Source organism: Rattus rattus, chromosome 10 (assembly GCF_011064425.1).
Source record: "Rattus rattus isolate New Zealand chromosome 10, Rrattus_CSIRO_v1, whole genome shotgun sequence".
Lineage (NCBI taxonomy): Eukaryota > Metazoa > Chordata > Mammalia > Rodentia > Muridae > Rattus > Rattus rattus.
Window position 1 is genome coordinate 60789486 of NC_046163.1, and position 18716 is coordinate 60808201.

The 18716-nt window shown below is 53.0% G+C and overlaps 1 protein-coding gene across 1 annotated transcript in view; it reads right to left on the reverse strand.

The window, feature by feature from the left end:
* Capn2 (calpain 2) overlaps positions 1-17494 on the reverse strand; it is a 50481-nt gene extending 32987 nt beyond the window's left edge. Inside the window, exons 1-2 of the mRNA XM_032915749.1 lie at positions 16838-17494; positions 12113-12182 (exon numbers count right to left, since the gene is read on the reverse strand). Of these exons, the coding sequence (XP_032771640.1) occupies positions 12113-12182; positions 16838-17074 (307 nt within the window). The 5' untranslated portion in view covers positions 17075-17494. The remainder of the gene's footprint in view (positions 1-12112; positions 12183-16837) is intronic.
* Positions 17495-18716: the final 1222 nt, after the last annotated feature.

An 18716-nucleotide genomic window follows, 5' to 3' on the forward strand; every position in this document is an offset into this window, starting at 1 on the left:
CTTTAAAGGCTATCACAGCTTGTACTGTCTATATTTACACTGTTGTCAGTGTTACCCTGGGAAGGAGGAGAGGCCATGTATATATAAACCCCTCCTTGGCTGCTGTGCAACTATGACATATCGTCTCTAGTCTGCCTTTCTTGCCCGGGAAGCCTCATACTGGCTTCTGTCCAGCACCCGGACTGAGAGCAAGGACAAGGGTCAGAGATGGGTCACTGTAGCATTTATCACTCATGAGAGTCCCCAAGGCTGTGCCTCCCCAGGGTGGGAGCTGGCAGCTGTGAACACGTCCGTGGTTAGCCCAGAGGTTACTGAGCTGCCCCGTGACCACTGTTCACAGAATGCCAATCTGTCACCCAGGCTACCCCACATCAGTCAGACATCCAGGAAGACACTGAAGCTGCAGACTGAGCCACGGGGGCCTCCCGTGCCCTCTCTGTCACCTACTCCCACTGGACTTTGTTTCTGTGATAACACAGAGAGCTAGAATATCCCACTCCAAATAAAGAGGCCAGACTTGGGCTACCGATACCTATAGAGGGGAAGTCTATGGATCACTAAACTCTGAGGTAAAATGACTGACAGTTTGAGGAAGGCCCAGCACTGAAAGGACGTTACTGTGGCCAGGGGAGTCACCGAGGGTCTCGCAGCAAACCTGACACCTTCATCTTTTGCTTGGAGACACACTGAGAAATCCTGCTTTCCCCTGTTGAGGTCCTCCAGGGTTCCCGTCCAGGGTGTGACCTGCTGCTGTAGGCAGAGCTCATGCTCTTAGTTCAGAGACCTGGCCTACCCAGTTCTGCGTCTATTTTTTCACCCCTCCAGCATGTTCCACATACCCCTTTTTCTTCCAGCACCAGAAGACACCATTAACCGTAACACCACCCTCCCAAGACTCTAGGTTCTTTACTCTCTCAGCCCCCTGTAGCTTCAGCTCACTTTGTTCCTCGGCCCAGGCTCTCCCTTCCTGTGGCCTTTCCTTCCCTGGGTGTGAGCCACCCTCCTTGCATTGTCCTAAGCACCACTTGTCCCATTTGCTTAATAGGTAAACAAAATGGACATGACAGTTGCCCACTGGGCCCATGACCCGGGAGCCTTGGACACTAAGGCTGGAGGGGCAGCAGTCACTTCGGGCAGGGGCACTGGCCCAGCCTGGGTGGCGAGAAGCTAATCAAGTGAGACCCGAGAGGCCCACCCGAGGCTGAGGCCGAGGCCGAGGCCGACAGATACACACAATTGTGGTTAGAAACCTAGGTCTGGTCCTGATGCTGCTGCCACTTGACTTTGGGTGAACCTTGCTGCCTTTCTTTTTGTCCTGTGCAAACCTTAGTCACCTTTGGCAGTTTTGTTCCGGGAGGTGTGAGGCTGGCAGAGGGGCTTGGGGAGGAGAAGGACAGATTGTCACTAAGGTGGGAGGGAGGGGACAGTGGTGTTCGTAGCTCTGTCTCATGGTTCTGAGCTTTTGGGGGTGCTTCCAAAGTTGCAGAAAATGCTGCTGTCCAAACAAAGGAGGTCAAGGTCAGCACTGAGGTCAAGGTCACTATGGAGGTCAAGGTCAGCACTGAGGTCAAAGCCATGTTTGCACAATTGCTTAAGAGGTAAGAGTGGCCCCTACAGAGAAAGCCCGCACACCCTGCTTCATCAGACTAAATTTTCAGGGGAAACCTAATTTCTCTTTAGGCCATCTAGAGCTGGGCCCTGGACCTGAGAATTGCAGGCGTTTTGGAGGTCCCTTCTCTGCTTGGTGCCCTGACAGAGCACAAGGCTGCAAGGCTCTCAGAAGCCAGCATCTTCCTCTTCCTGAGTCCATGGTTGTGCTCACGGTTTCTTCCCCTGATGGGCTCTCCCAGAGACTCCTGCCTCGACAGACCAGTGTCTACTGCTTGGTTTATCTATTCCTCAACAATTCAGTGATATTCTCTCTAGCCTGGGGCAGCTGAGAAGGCCTTTTATCCATGGGCCCTTAGGGTCTCTATGAATTCAGACTTTCTCTACCCATTTTAATTTGCTTGGCCAAAGCCAGTCAAAGCTGGAGTCTGGGCTTTTCCACACCTTGGACTCAGCCTTGGAGACTCACTTCATTTTCCTGGATGAAAGGGCTAATTATTTCCTGTTGCTCCAGCCTCAGTGAGCACCCCTAGACCCCCACGGCCTTCCTGCCACACCCAAGCCTGCAGACTGGTCCCCGTTGGCACCCCAGATCCCGCCTTAGGTAGGACAGGCCTTATGAATGGTTCCTTTAATCTTCAGGGCTCTCTCCTGAAAAGATAAATTCATTCAGGACTATGCCAGTAAATTTCCAGAGCTGTACTCCTGGTCCCTGCACCCTGTGCGGCAGCCCCGTGTGCAGACCAGGGTCACCTGTACCACCGTGGGGAATGTCTGTGGCTAGCTGACTCATCTGCAGCTGCTTACTAAGGGAAAGATGACATACTTGTTGGGTGTTTTCTCTCCCGTGTCCTCCAGCCGTCAACACCTTTCCTTCCCAAACAGGAAAGTGAGGCAGAGTGGCGAAGCACCCAGGGGACCTAGGGCAAGCTGGGTTCTGCACATCTTCACCAGAAAGCAATAGCCTGGGGATAAACCCTGACCAGGCCCTGCGTCAGCTTAGCCCTACCATGGCTATGAGTGAGTTATAAGCCCAGGGAAGGGAGACACCCATCGTTCATAAACTTCAACCACAGGCCAAGGCAGTGCTTAAGCTCGAGGGGGAAGGGGTGGGGGTGGGGGAAAGGGAGACAGGACACAGCCCAGCCAACTCCATCACTCCTGAAAGCTCTCCTTGTGCCTGGAAAGTTTTGATGATTTTCTCTCATTTGTGCTTAACTTACTGTGGTTCTTCTGCCTTTACACACACACACACACACACACCCCTGTGCTGTGCATGCAGGCCAGAGGGCACCATCACCCTCTAATCTAGCCTTAGGCAATGTCAAGACACTTGGGCAGCTAACTCGCCATGGAGACTGGATCCCAGTGATGGTGGTGCACACAGGTCTGGGCAGGGACGAGGCCGTGGGGTGAGCTTAGCAGAGGGGCAGCTGGGACTGAGTGAGGAGAGTCGGGGAGAGGGAAGGGTCAAAGGCGTGGAGAATAGGCACAGCTCAGGGTAGAAAGGTCAATCGGTTTGGAATCTGAAGGGCACCCCTCATCCTGGGGGTGGGGGGGCAGTGAGGGGGATCGAGACCGAGGCTCTGTCTTAATGCTTCACTTTCTGATACTAGGCTGTCCCACCCTGTCAGCCCCTCCAGGCACGTCAAAGCCATTTGCATTTTAGCTGCACCAGCTGACTGAGTCTCTAAGGGTTTGAGAGGCTATTGTCCGGATGTCCAGGACATCCGGCCACTTCGCAGGTCACACACGGGACACCCTGGTCTCCAGATACATTCCCACACACTTCCAATGAGTGCTTTAGGATGGACCCAGAGCTGGGAAACTGAAGAAACTGGTAGAGACGAGCCTGACAGAAACTCAAGAGAAGTCTTCCCCACCTTCTCCTTTTTGAAGCTCCTCCCAGTGCTGGGGGGAAGCCTGGTCCTCCTCCCCCACGTGCTCAAATATCCCAACAATGCTGAACCCCTGTGCAAGCTGCCCCGTGGCTCCAATGTTACTGTAGGCATGATCTTGCCTCAGTTAGGCTGCTGCAATGCGGGAGGTGTGTGGGGCTGTCTTTGGCAAGTACCATCAGAGCACTGCCACCCGTCTGGGGAGCCTCCTCGATGGCCAACCCAGTGTGGTGTGACCCTCTGTGGCCTTGTGTCCGAGACCCTGTGCTCCTTTGCCAGTGGCTCCGACTGGGACGTTTCCGTCCTCCCCACACTACGACCATCTCAACCCATCTGAGGGAGTGTTCCTGGCAAGTGTGGGGTAGCAGTGGCCTAGAATGCTGCTGACTTCTCAAGAACACACCCTCTCCTGCCTCCCCCCACTGAAGGGCTCTTTAGCAGGCCTAAGTACTGTAGGCTGGCCTTGCCCACCCTCCTTCCCTCTCCCTTGCTAGACAGTTAGATTACATCCCCGAAGCTAGGCCCCCAGGTTCTATTTCCTTATTTAGCCACTGACTCATTCCCGAGACTAAACATCAAGGTCCAACGATCATTATTTGGTGACACGGGCTAATCTGTCCAATCAGGATTTACCAATTCATCCTAGCACAAACTCTCCCCCTTTCTTCTTGAAAATCCACTCCTGCGAAAACCACCTGCTGCTTCTTGCCTTTTCCCAGTCCAGAGGCAGCTCTGCCCTCCAACCCCCCAATCTCTGGTCCCTCCATGGTAATACATCTCCTTTTTGCTGAGCACTTGGTGTGGGGATTTGTCCTGAACAGACTCTGAAGGGACTCCCAACCCCTTCACCAACCAAGAATTCTCTGCCCCAAATGGCACCCAGGAGAAAGCCTGCTTCCTGTCCTGCTGGTTTTGTGGCTCCGTCCTATGCTGGCCCCCTTCCTCCCCTCACTGGTCCAGCTGGATGGATAAAAAGGAACGCGGAAGCAGCTCCTGGCTACATTCCTGCCTTCAACATCACCTTCAGTCTCCACCCCATCTGGCACCTCGTGGGGGAAGGGACAAGCCAAGCTCCTGTCCTAGGCAGCCCAGAGAGGGAGGGAACCCCAGTTCTCAGGGAGCTGAAGGTCATGACTTTAAAGGGGATAAGAAGGAATGATCCTAATGACAGTCGAGGGTCCCTGTGGAGCTAGCCTTGTGGTTTCCTCTAGAGGAAGCACCCAGCCCAGAGCCAGGCCTGTGTCAGGGTGATAAGTCACTCTAGGCCTGGCCTCCTGTTAGTCATTCCACAGCCTGGCAGCAAACCAGAAGAGGCTTCCCCTAATGGGAGTTCCCAACATAACATGCATGCCATCTTATCTTCATCTGCGTGGGGAGGGCAGGAACCTGAGCTGGAGAGCATCAACCCTTCCTCTTCAGCATAAGGGCAGCCCCTCCTCTTCAGCATAAGGGCAGCCCCTCCTCATCAGCATAAGGGCAGCCCCTCCTCATCAGCATAAGGGCAGCCCCTCCTCATCAGCATAAGGGCAGCCCTTCCTCTTCAGCATAAGGGCAGCCCCTCCTCATCAGCATAAGGGCAGCCCCTCCTCTTCAGCATAAGGGCAGCCCCTCCTCTTCAGCATAAGGTCAGCCCCTCCTCATCAGCATAAGGGCAGCCCCTCCTCATCAGCATAAGGGCAGCCCCTCCTCTTCAGCATAAGGGCAGCCCCTCCTCATCAGCATAAGGGCAGCCCCTCCTCATCAGCATAAGGGCAGCCCCTCCTCATCAGCATAAGGGCAGCCCCTCCTCATCAGCATAAGGGCAGCCCCTCCTCTTCAGCATAAGGGCAGCCCCTCCTCTTCAGCATAAGGGCAGCCCCTCCTCATCAGCATAAGGGCAGCCCCTCCTCTTCAGCATAAGGGCAGCCCCTCCTCATCAGCATAAGGGCAGCCCCTCCTCATCAGCATAAGGGCAGCCCCTCCTCATCAGCATAAGGGCAGCCCCTCCTCATCAGCATAAGGGCAGCCCCTCCTCTTCAGCATAAGGGCAGCCCCTCCTCTTCAGCATAAGGGCAGCCCCTCCTCTTCAGCATAAGGGCAGCCCCTCCTCTTCAGCATAAGGGCAGCCCCTCCTCTTCAGCATAAGGGCAGCCCCTCCTCTTCAGCATAAGGGCAGCCCCTCCTCTTCAGCATAAGGGCAGCCCCTCCTCTTCAGCATAAGGGCAGCCCCTCCTCTTCAGCATAAGGGCAGCCCCTCCTCATCAGCATAAGGGCAGCCCCTCCTCATCAGCATAAGGGCAGCCCCTCCTCATCAGCATAAGGGCAGCCCCTCCTCATCAGCATAAGGGCAGCCCCTCCTCTTCAGCATAAGGCCAGCGCCTCCTCTTCAGCATAAGGGCAGCCCCTCCTCTTCAGCATAAGGGCAGCCCCTCCTCTTCAGCATAAGGGCAGCCCCTCCTCTTCAGCATAAGGGCAGCCCCTCCTCTTCAGCATAAGGGCAGCCCCTCCTCTTCAGCATAAGGGCAGCCCCTCCTCATCAGCATAAGGGCAGCCCCTCCTCTTCAGCATAAGGGCAGCCCCTCCTCATCAGCATAAGGGTGTCAGTCTCTTGTACAGAAAAAGACCCAATTTCCCTCGTCTTTCTCTCTCCTGCTGTGGGGACTCCCTGAAAGAGGCGGTGGGGGTGAGGGGGAGGCTGCAGGGGCTCACACCCCTTCCCCAGCTCACTGCCTCCCACACCCACAGAAGAGGAGAGAGGGAGGCTCCTGTCCACTGAGGCGCCTGCTCTCCAGCAGCCACCCTTCCTCGCCCTCTGCAGGAGCCTGAGGGATGCAAAGGGATTGAGCTGAGGCAACTAGATGGAGGAGTAACACCAGAAGGAAGGTTGGCTTGACAAGAAATGGTGAAGGTGTGGGTTCCCTCTGATCTCCAGAGGGAGAAAGGAATCCCCAGAGGCCCTGGGGTCTCAAGAGCACCTTAGAGTCAGAAGTCTCGAGATGCTCCATGGTGTGGGAAAAGGAAAGAGGACTCCAATGTCCTTATGGTTCCCATTTCATAGGCGGGTAATTGAAAACTGATGACCAACATTACCAGGGTGTTGGGGGCAAGCACAGGCTGTGTGGTATAGGAGCCTAGGCTATGCGGTGCAGGGACCCGGGCTGTGTGGCATTAATGGCCTTTGGCTCTGGGGAGGAAATAGCAGGAAGTTTTGACCATCACAACTCCAAGGCACGGGAGCAGAGGAATCTGGAACTTTCCCCAGTGTTACGCCCCTCAGTCACTTCTCTCTCTGACAGCATCATGGTCACCACACTAGGTGCTAAGGCTGGTCCTATTCAGGCATGGAAGATGGGCAGGGTGATGGAACCTCGTCTGAGCATGCTCCCCTCTGACATTCTGTCCCCGGAGACCTTACTAAACCTTTCCACGGCTCACCCTCTTGCACACTGAGCCTCTGTAAGTCATTCCATTTCATCTTCAGGGTTGTCAAACCCAGTATATGGAAGGGCACTCCTGCTGTTCAAAGTGACGGAGCTAAGAGGCCTCTAATCACCGGGCACCAAAACCCAGCACTATCTGCTGCCACAGACACATTTAGTGGGATTTAAATAAAACCTACAAGTTAAGTTCCCCCACCCGTCATGACGGTGCACACTTAGCATCCACGTGTGTGGGAAGCCAAGGCAGGAAGAGCTCCTTGAATCAGGGAGTGGGCCATGGAGTGAGACCTCACTTCAGAAAACAAAACACCAAGTTCAGTTCCTCAGTTGCACACCTCACACTTTGAGTGTCGCTCAGGGACATGACTGGCGGTTAGCCTACTGGGTAGTATAGCTGGACATTTATATCATTGCTAAGTGCTCTCCTGGGACAGAGCTGGTCTAGCCTGCTTCATTGCACACCTGCCTTCTAGGCCACCTCATCCTGGGGCTCATCTTCCACACAACATTGTGGCCAGGACCCCCCTGGACCTCATAGGATATGAAGTCCTTACTGCTAGAACCCTGGAGAGGAGCTTCCCAGAGTTCATACTGTTGGGAGCTAAGCTAAGCTAAGCAAGGCTCCACTAACTTAGGACTCTGCTCTTAAGCATAGTTGAACTGACAGATTTTAAAGTCACAGAATGTCGCAAGTGTAGGTCTTAGGAAAATCCGGCCCAACCCTTTCTACTCAGATGTGGTGACTGGGTCGATATAGGGGTGTGGTGTGGCTCCTAGGTACAGACAGCTGGTGGGAAGGTCGAGGGACTACCCAGACAAACCAAAGATTACATCCTGACCCACAGACCTAGAACCCTGTCACCCTGCTACCTGCTGGGCTTGTCACGGCTTCAGAGGAGAATCCATAGAGAGCTGGAAGCTCTGATGGCTTCCCACCACTTCTACTCCCACAGTCAAGCACAGAGCTGCAGACCAGGCAGGGCTGTAGCCTTGCTATCTGATGGCCAAGGCTGGGGTCAGCCAGGACATGACAGGGCTTAGGGGCAAAACAGCAGCTTAGCCCTCCACCAGAGCCGGGTTTCTGCTGCCTTATCTGCAGCAGGAAAAACAACAGGGAGGCTGACAGCAGCTGTGCAAGCGTTTGCATCGGAAAGGAAATCTGCAGAAACCATGACTCATAGATGCTAAAGTGCTCAGGGAGGGGCCTCTACTGAGGGGTGGGGTGGGGTGGGGCAGGATGAGGGATAGGGGCTGGGGGTGGGGCTGGTAGAAGGACCATGAAGAGAGATGGGTTCACTATTAAACCAGCTGACACTTGTTTTCTGGTCACTGTGTGTGTGTGTGTGTGTGTGTGTGTTGTTTTGTTGTTGTTGTTGTGTTTTTTTTTTCTTTAAACTACAGGCTTTTCTTCTTCTTCTCCTTCTCCTCCTTCTCCTTCTCCTTCTCCTTCTCCTTCTCCTTCTCCTTCTCCTTCTCCTTCTCCTCCTCCTCCTCCTCCTTCTTCTCCTCCTCCTCCTCCTCCTCCTTCTTCTTCTGCTGATGCTGCTATTACTACTTCTACTTCTTTTTCTCCTCCCTACTACTATGGTGATTATTATTATTAATTATTATTATTATTATTATTATTATTTAATTTGATGTCTGAGATAAGGTCTTGCAACATAGATCAGGGTAGCCTGGAACCTTTAGCGACCCTCCTGTCTCAGCCTCCTGAGTGCTGGGGTTATAGGCATATGTATATTACTTTAAAAGAGAAGCCTTCAAACCCCAAGAGAAGAGCACTGTGCAAAATTCTTGGCTGGTGCTCTTTGAAACTGGCACATTTAACAAGAAAAATGACAGGACTGAGAAGCCGTCACAGTAGAGAGGTGCACTGGGGGCCACGATAGCGATGCAGTGAGGCATTCTGGAGAGACCCCGAGATGCAAAAGGTCTCTGGATAAACCTGAGGAGTCTCTGCGGACCTCAGGAGAGTGTACCGATACTGGTTCGTCTATGGTAGCAAATGTACCACACTCGTGTGATGGTCATGACTGGAAACTGGTTCTGATTCTATGCAACACCTCCTTGATTTTTCTGTAAATCTAAAATTATTCTAAAAGCACGCAGTTTTATTTATTAAAATGAAAAAAAAACCCAAAAACCCAACAACAAACACTCGCAAAAGACGGGTGGCCTACCCAAGATCATCACTGCTACTCAGTGGTGGAGGAGGTAAGACCAGAAACTACACCTTCAGGGCCATAGGTCCCACAGAGCTGCCTCCCTGCTGCTCTCTGATGAGGCGAGCACTAGGAGGCTGCGCAGAAGGTCCCCCTGTGGCCAAACACCTGCTGGTAGGTGTTCTGGGAGCTCAATGAGGGTGGAGGTGAAGTGGCTCACTTCAATGGCCCAGAGCGCACAGGCCTGCCATTTGAACAGCTGTGTCAGCACTCTCGCCTGGATCTCAGAGGCCTGCTGGGCACAGGATCCATCGCAATCAGCAGTTACAGAGTACAGAGTGGCTGGTCTCCCGGCCGGCCTAACTAAGGCTCGGCCTTTCCTCTCCAGCCTTCCTTGAAGAAGGGCAGATTCCTTTTCTTTGCTGAGTCCATGCCTTGCCCAACCACGTTCTGCAACGCAGGTGGCTCACGGTGGGAGCACCTCTGTGCCTCCGTGTGTGCCCGCGCGCACATACGCACGGGCACAGGCACGGGCGTAGGCACGGGCGTGCGCACACAGCTGTGGTGGTGATGGGGGCATTTGAGGGAGGGCCCGAAGCTGAGCCTTCCAGGAATGCAGGTGAGAGACTGAGTAAAGCCCTGGAGGGCAGCATGGTAATGGGTGTGGGAGAGTGTGGACAGATCAAGAACGTGTACACGTCCAAGGAGGTCATTTACGAAGGCTCACTGGGGCAGTGAACGCATTTGGGTAGGAGGCACAGAGAAAATGAAACATCCTCTCTCAGCTCAGCACTGAGGATTCAGACCCTGTCCGGTTATAAAATGACTTGGCTGGGTTCGGTCCCCAGCTCCGGGGGGGAAAAAATGACTTGGCATCAGACCAGAGCTCTGACAATGACTAGGACACAGCCTTCCATGGACCGTCCTGCCTCTGTGCTTCAGTATTTCGTATCTGCATAGCATGCGTGAAAAACTATCTTCTTGGGATTCGGGATGCCACAGTGCAACCAAACCAAGCAAAACCCAACGCTGCCGTCTGAGTCATGCACTGTTTCTCAGGTGATACGTCTTGCTTACCCACTGGACCAAGGAATGGGAAACAGTCGGCTGGAGACTCACTTGATCTTACTGAGTGACTGGTTGCTGCCACAGGGATTGAACCTGGGACCTCATTCATGCATGCTAGTCAATAACTGCACCACTATCCCGTCCCACAGCAAGAACAGCCTTAGAGGGCTGAATGCCACACATCAGTGGGCTCTGATAACATTTGTTTACCTTCCCTCCTTCTGCAGTTTGGGAAAACTGAGGTCCCCAGGGATGCCTGGGCCAAGGTCTCCCAACTACTGACATTACTGAAACCTGTGTCTTCGCCCCAGTCCTGTTCTGTTGCTTCTCAGCCTTTTGGGAGTTGGAGATGCTGTTACCAACCCTACTGGGAATGTGTGTCTGTCTGCCACAGCCCTTCTATTGCCTCTGAGTCTTTTGGGACTTGGCGATGTCACCACCCCTTCAGGATCTCAAGCCCAGATGTCAAAGTACGGGTGAGAGTTCAGTAAGCCACATTTCACCACCCACAGCCTCGTTAGAATCTCCCAGAATAAGAAGCCGAAAGAAGATAAAATGGCTAATCCGGTACTTCCAGAAACCTTAAACTGATTACTGAGAACGTTTAGGAAGGTCTACATGCCTCTTTCCCATTCAGTTCCGTGCATACAGCAAACAATTTCTCCCAGGAGTTTAACCCTTGTGGCCCCTCCCAAACTGCTTGGTGGAGCCGAAATGGGCCGTAACTCAGGCACTTGTTACATGTGGCTCGGCCATTAGGATGTGGGCAGACTTCTGAAGTAGCTGTGCAGGCTTCGTTAGCACCCAGAAACTGCTGTATTTCCTAGACCCTTCAAATGCTCCCAGGTTGGTCAAAATCTCAATCAACCTCCAACCCCACCCTCTCCATTTCCTTTAAGCAGTGGCTTGTCCCCAAAGGACACTCATCTTAGGCACCCTAGGATGCCAGGTCTGCTCCCTTTCCTGGGCCTGTTTTCTGCAGGTGAGAAAACTCTATGGAATTTTAGGAATCCCCACTCAGCAAAAGTTGTGTCCCGACAGGCCTGGGTCCGGTTCTCTCTGGAGGCTGCTCTATCCTGAGAGTTTGAACAGGCTATCACATCCCCCACACAGTGGTATTTTTGCAGGCCTCTTTCTAGGGAGGCCATCTTGGCACTTAACACACTAGTGCTGGGGTCAGACAAATGTGCCTGTACACTAGGCCTCTCTACTGACGACAGTACGGCAAGGCTCATCTGTAAAACGAGAAGGGTCAGGGGGAATCTTAGAGTGTGGGCAAGCATGGTTTAGTGACTGGCTTACTAAAGAGTGGCTGCCACCAGTATGAGATCAAAACCCCTATGAGGTGGGCACGAGAAGGTGGTGAATTCTAGAGAACCAGTTTTGTTATCGTGGACTTGTTTGGGAAGCCCACTGAGGCAGATAGCAGGTTTCTGGTTTATCAGAGCAAGTAATCTACCCTAAATAATGATAGGCCTATGTTTATTATGTATAAGAAAAAGCGAAGGTGGATTCTCATGGCTGAAATTCACCAGAAGCCTGTGGAGTTTCAGAAGATGGGGACCCTAGAGCCCTAATTCCCAGGCAGGGCCCTCCCGATCCTGATGGATGCTTGGATTAGACTGAATTATGGGATTGCTCACAATCCACACTGCTTTCCCTGGTGAGCTTCTGCAGGGAGCTGCTGCCAGGCAGAGCTGGCCCTAGTGTTTTCCACTTCCTCTCAGCAGTGAAAGGATTCCCCTTCCTTCACACTGAGTCACGCCTCCTCTTGGACCTGACTTGGGTGGCACAGACCTTCCACCTTAGCCTAGTGACCAGTTAGGGGGCATCCCCAGGAGACAAGAAATCCAGGGAGCTTCTGAAAATGGAAGTCACTCATAGCTTGGGGAGAGAAGCCACAGAACTTGCAGTTGACACAGACACAGCACAGCCTGCTCCGGACCCCACTACTTACCAAGGGCTCCTTGGCAGATGTCTGTGCGGGTGGCACCTCCAATAATGAACTGGGGGTCTGCGCAGATCTCCTGGAAACAAACACACGGAGCATGGTCAGCACTGTGGACAGGAGCCTCGGTTCCCTGCGGTTGCCTTGAGCCCCTCCTCCTCATGCTGCTCAGCCCTGAGGAATGGATCGCTGTCAGACCTCCATGCTAGGAAGAGGTCTATGTGACCCCATCTGTGTGTGTGTGGGGCGGGAAGGTTTCCAGGAAGTCACCAGACTCCCCACACTCCAAATTTCCTGCAGCCTGCTCCATTATACTGTTTACCAGGGCCAGGGAAGGCATCCAGCGTCCTCTGCCAGGCTTTGGGATCTTCCACACCAAGTGCCCCCTGCCCACCATTCTGGAAGCTTCTCTTCTGGGCCTGCTTGGGTTTGTACAACATTCTCCCTTTGCCTACATTTCCCAAATTGTTTGTTCACGTTTCAAGATCCTTTCCTTCCCTACTTTCCACATTTGTCCCCACCCTTCCCTTTGAGTTCTGGCCTAGTGTTTCTGAGAACCTAAATCAGTTTGGTGACACTCATGGGCCCTCCACCATCTCCACCATCTTTCTTTTTAATATTTATTTACTTTACGTATTTGAGTACACTGTCACTGTCTTCAGACACACCAGAAGAGGGCATCTGATCCTATTACAGATAGTTGTGAGCCACCACGTGGTTGCTGGGATTTGAACTCAGGACCTCTGGAAGAGCAGTCGGTGTTCTTAACCGCTGAGCCATCTCTCCAGCCTGTTCCTCTATCTCTCCAATATAAGTGCTTCTTGGGGACAGGGGCTGAATGCAGCCCTTCTGCATACACCTTCTGCACCTGCTGCGCAGACACCGCACGGCGCTTTACCTCCTGTAGCTCTTTGGGGACTCAAGATGGAGTCAGCTCCTCCTGTTCGCCAGTGGAGAACACCTCAGGAGGTAAAGTGATTGCTCAAAGCTTCAAGGTTCCCCAATGGTAGAGACTAGTGGGGGGGGAGGTGTTGAACTCATTGGTGTGAAGTGCTAACACCCTAAAGCCTCTGAGGAGGTTGCTCCCTACAGCCAATGTGGAAGGGCTCAGCCCTCCAGCAGGCCCCTGGATGTTTCCGGATTCTGAAGAGCTCCACCCAAAAGCCACAAAGGAAGTCAGGGCCCGAATCTTAGCTGATCAGTAGTAGTGTCGCATCTGCAGTGTGGCTTTGACTCTTGGTACTACTCTGTCTACCAGGAGTCTTCTTCCCCGGGCGAGAGCTGGGTCTATCCTGGCAGTTTCCAGCAGCACAGGAGCTCACAGAGCATGCTCACCTCCTGCTTCCCCATCACTCTGCCTGGCGGATGCAGGGGCAATGAGAAAGCATTTCTGTCTGAGCAGGGAAGTCAACTTTTCCTGAGGCCTGCCAGGCAAGCACTTAACCCCGGGGATGGAGCAGACTGGGCTCAGCTCCAGGAGCCTCTGTCAAACTGATCATCCAGGAGCCAAGCTCTTATCTCAGGAGGGGGCTACCATTATACTTCAGAGACTGCCTCAGGGTCTCCAGAGAAGTCCAAGTTCAGACTTCACAACCCAGAGATACTTTAGAAAACTGAGCCCCAGTCACAGCCTGGGGAGCCTGGAATGAAGCACAATGTAGCAATAGAAGGAGGAAGGGCTTGAGCCTTGGATTCTGATAAGCCACTGAGAATCTCAGCTTTGCCATTTATTGCCTAAGGCCTGGGATGCTGGTGGGCTACTTGACATCCTGAAGCTTGTTCCGAATCTGTACAATGGGTTTGAAGAAGACAAGTGTATCACCACAGAGGACTGTTCTCAGGGTCAGGTGAATGGCCTTGGCAAATACTCTATCATGACAGCTGGGAGGACCTCATGGGCCAGCCTTGGATGATGCTGGGCCACTCGTCACTGTGGCCTGGCATGGCCACTGCCCTCAGTATGGCTGTGGTCATGGTCTATGTCATCTCTTTGCAGTGGAGAGCTCTCTTGCCAGTGCTATGACATTCTCTCAGGAAGAGTTATCAGCTCCCAAGCCCCCAACATGGCTAACCGGCTCCCTTGCCTGTCCTGCTTTCTCTGGAAGTCACCTTTAATCCCTTCCTCTTTCGTGATTCAACCTCTAGCAAACTCAAGTTGTTCACAGCCAAACAACTCTTAAATCAAGCCACGGGTGTTTGACAGGACAGGTCAAGACAGGTAGTCCAGCCATGCCACAGCTCCAGTCCTTATTTGTTTGGAGAAAATTTGACACTCCTAAGCTTTGGTCTCTCCAACTGTACGAAGGTGTGTGGTGCATAGCCTGCTTGCCCTAGGCAGTGTCCCTGAAGTGGCTCTGGAACTCTGTTTTTTCTACTCAGAAGGTCCACGGGCACTGTCACCTGTTGAAGGACATTTCTGCCCTCCGTGGGTTCAGAGACAGAAACTAAGTATACTGTGCCTGGAATAAAAGAGGTGTTCAATCACTGCTCATCGACTGAAGGGAAGGTCCGTGGACTCAGCATGTGTGTGGGTGGTCAACGTGCCTCAGCTTTGAGTTCCTGCTTTGACTTCCCCTTAATGATGAATTGTAGCCTGGAACTGTAAGCCAGCTCTTTCTTCCCCTTAGTTGCTTTTGCTTAGGGTGTCTTATAACCACAGAAATGATACTAGGATAAAAAGTTGTAAAACAATAAGCAAATGTAAGGAACACGTTCTCCTGTCTGTGAGTCGTCTCCCCAGCCGGGATGTCATCTGAGGCTCACAATGACTGTACGTTCGTTTGTTCGTTCGTTCGTTCATTCATTCATTCATTCATTCATTCTCCAATTAGTTGCTGACTTGTTGTTCATGGATGTCCCAATGCCTGGGCTAAAGTAAGCACTCCCTGCATGCTGGTGAGTGATTGAATGAATGAATCAATGAGTGAGTGAGTGAATCCTGAGAAGGGACACTACCCTGGCAAGACACTGAGCGCACATGGCAAATAACACACAGCAGCTCAGCCAAGCAAGAAAACATGTGACTGCATTGGTTCATGGTGACAACTCCAGGCCAGAAATGAGCATTGGACAGAGAACAGCAGGGTGGAAAGGGACTCTCGGAAAGAATGTAAATGAGCCAGACTTGCAGGAAGAGCATGCCTGGGAGATGAGAAGGGCAAGAGAGAAGAACGGGGTCTCCAGGAAGGGGACACAGCCGTGGCAGCTGCCCCAAGGGTGCTAGGGAAGAGAGAAAGCAGAGAGGCCTCGTTTGTTTTATTTTTATTTCATTTAATTTTGAGACACAGTCTTACTTTGTAGCTCAGGTTGGCCTCGAACTTACTAAGCAACCAAAGCTACAAAGTATCAAGGGTGTGGCCCAGCTGAGGTGAGGAAGAGTGAGCCAGTGAGCCACCCAAGGTACCCAGGTGCTCTGGGTCCTGCTCCACAGAGACTTTTAAAATTTGAGTCAAGATCTCATGTAGCCCAGGCTGGCCTCAAATGCACTGCATAACCCAGACCAGTCTTCGTTCTTTTGTTGTTACTATTATTGTGTGTGTGTGTGTGTGTGTGTGTGTGTGTGTGTGTGTGTGCATGCCTGTGAGACTCTGCTTGTGTGCCACAGTGTGCATGTGGAGGTCAGAGAACAATTTTTGGAAGCTGGTTCTCTTTTTCCAGGTGGGTTCTGGGATAGAACCCATCTTTATGGCCCCTGGCTTTGAATCTCTGATCTCCTCCTGTCGCGGCCTCCTGAGTGCTGGGATTACAGGCATACATTACCATACTCCTGATTTTATGTGGTGCTTGGGATAGAACCCAGGGCTTCAGGCGTACTAAGTAAAGACTTTACCAGCTGAGCCACACCCCAGCTAGTCCAGGGTACTTCGGACTGGATTCAGGATAACAAAAGCAGCCTGGGAGAACCAAGAGTATGAAAGCAGGGTATGAATGTCCATTGTCCTAACAGGAATCTAGAAGTTTAGATTTCCTCTCCGATCCCTGGAAAAATCAAGTGGGGGTCCTATGGGATGAGGACCAGCAGGGCTTCTACTGAACGCTTAAACCATAAGGGAAAGGGAAGGGCTCAAGGGCAGAGGCTCTGAGGGTTGGAACAAGAGCATCTAGGAGTCGAGCAGAGGTTACCAGGTGAGGACTCTAGGCCAGCAAAATAATGAGTAACAGGATCATTGGAGCCCTTCGATTCTTTAAGTTACCCGGGCAATATTGGAGGAGGGATCCTCTAACTGCACTTTGAGAAATAGACTAGATCCAAGTTGGATAAATGTAACGTTTTACCTCATGTACTTGAGACCACCTATGTTAGCCAGCGCTAGTCTGTGACCGCTCCTTACCCACGACCCCCAGCAGTTCAGAGTCTTCTACCTAACTCCCATATCCCCCCCCCCACAGCTGACCCATGTCTCCTCCCTCCGTCTCACCACTAAAGTCCAATAAAAGTTTCACCCCAGCGGCCCTGCTGCTGTGTGAAGCCGAAGCCGAAGGCCCAGGGCGTGTCCACTTAATGGGATTTGGGGTCCTGTCCTGCGAAGCGCTCTGGGCGCAGCTTGAGACAGGTCCACTGGGTGGGCCTCAGCCTGCATCTGGAGTCCCCTTAGCAGCAATCGCGGAGCACTACCAAGTCAGGACTACCAAACCCGGTAGCCTGGGGCTCGCAGCCTCCCTCTGGAGCCTCCCGGAGCCCCGAGTGCCCTTCCAGGCCATCCCGGCCCTACCCGTTCCCCTCGCGCTTCCTACCGTGGGCCGCTTCCATTCGATGCCCCGAGTTTTGCTGGAGTAGGGCCCCAACTCCTTGAAGCCCAGGGACGACGGTAGGGCTGGGAAGGAAGGATCCTGGAAGAGCGCCCCGGCCTCCAGGCACTCGTTCCGCAGTGTCTCGTAGTCCTGGTTGAGGTACTTGACGGCTCTCTCGTGAGACCCCAGCCCCTCGGCCGCCTCGCGGTCTTTGGCCAGTTTCATCGCGATGCCCGCCATGGTAGCGATCGGGATGGCGCACAGCACAGAGAGAGGGGTCGCGGAGAGGCGGGGCGCAGCACTCGGCTGGGGCGCGGCCAAGCCCGGGGCGCTGCAGCGGACTGCGGGAGCTGCCGCTGCGGGGATGATTCACCGGCGGGAAGCGCCTGGGCCGCGCGCGGGGTGTGGCCTCCGCCTCTCCAGGCCTGCTCGGCGCTGGGCTCCGGACGCGGCCAGCGGGCGATCTGCACAGCGACAGCCCGACCGTGGAGAACTGAGGGGCCAATGCTGCCACCTTCGGACAGATCCCGGGATGGCGAGGCCCGGTTGCGGTGGAGGGGGGTGGGGGAGGGCGCTTGCAAGTTGGGGTGCGAAAGTTGAGACTCAACGGGAAGAAGGCAGGGTGAAACTCAGCAATGACTGTCCAGGAAACAGCGAATGAGTCAGGAGCGGACGAGGGAGTGAGCGCGCGAAGACCGAGCCAGTTACCACTCACTGGGCTCAGGATCGGAGAGCTCTGCAGGCCTGGGCACATGTGCTAGAGAAATGGCTACCGATGTGTCCATCTTACAGATGAGAAACTGAGCCTCATAGAAGCTCAAAGATGTAACCCCCACGAATTAAAGCTAGTTAGTCATTGGCAACGCACGGATTTTAAGATTCCAGGGCCTCTGTAGTTACTGAACAGCTACTCGTGCATAAGTAGGGCTGTACAATTTGACAGAAAACATCTATGCGTGTTAAATCTAAATTTCAAGAAAAGGGGGAAGATCACTTGAGGCAAACCTATGCTAGAATGATAGTGTGATGCTTAGTTAAAACTCAGATTTACCTGGGAGGGTTTATTGAGTTGCTGCTGGGAGAGCATTTAGAACAGAGGCCCTGCTGGTGGCAGGTACCACCGTACCATTTGTCCAGGGAGAGTTCCGGAGTTGCAGCTCACACACTGAACATAGTTCTGGAATGAATACTGGGTGGGCTTAGTATCTGCTGGTGCTATGAGTGGTTTAAAGCACGGGGTCTCCACTGGAAGCACCCCACACCCACCAGTGTGACCCAAGAGGCTCTTGACCCTAACTGCCGGTCATCTTCATATTGTTGCAACTGGGAAAAAAGAGGGTCCTGGCCTCTACTGGGTGGAAGCTGGGTGCTACTAAAGGCTGAGGGCATCACTCTACAGAGAGAACAGCAAGAAGAATGCAGTTTGCAATGTCTCTGTGCCAGGCTGAGAAACCCTGGTTTGGGCCTCATCTTGGTTCAGTCTTGCATGGTTTCTTAGTTTGTAGCTCTGGAAGCTGCAGGAGACTGTAGCAACTTGAAATATCTATGTGGTATGCAAATGACTCTCTTCCAGGAGGAATCAAAGTGTCTCCCTGTGGCAAGGCCAGGGCTTGTCTGTACTGTCACTTCACTATTCTCTGCTGGGCATGACAAGTGTCTGTCTGCTGTCACCCCCCACTTCCCTTTTGAATCCTGAGCCCAGAAGAAATCAGGGTGGGGCCAAAGGAAATCAGACGGTGGGAAAAAATAAACAGCTTCCGGGGAAAAACTGTGAAGCTTGGAAACCATCACGATGCAAACAAATGCCTAGTGTTGAGCACGGCGGCCATGTCTTTAAATCCCAACACTGGGAGGCAGGGACAGGCAGATCTCCATGAATTCC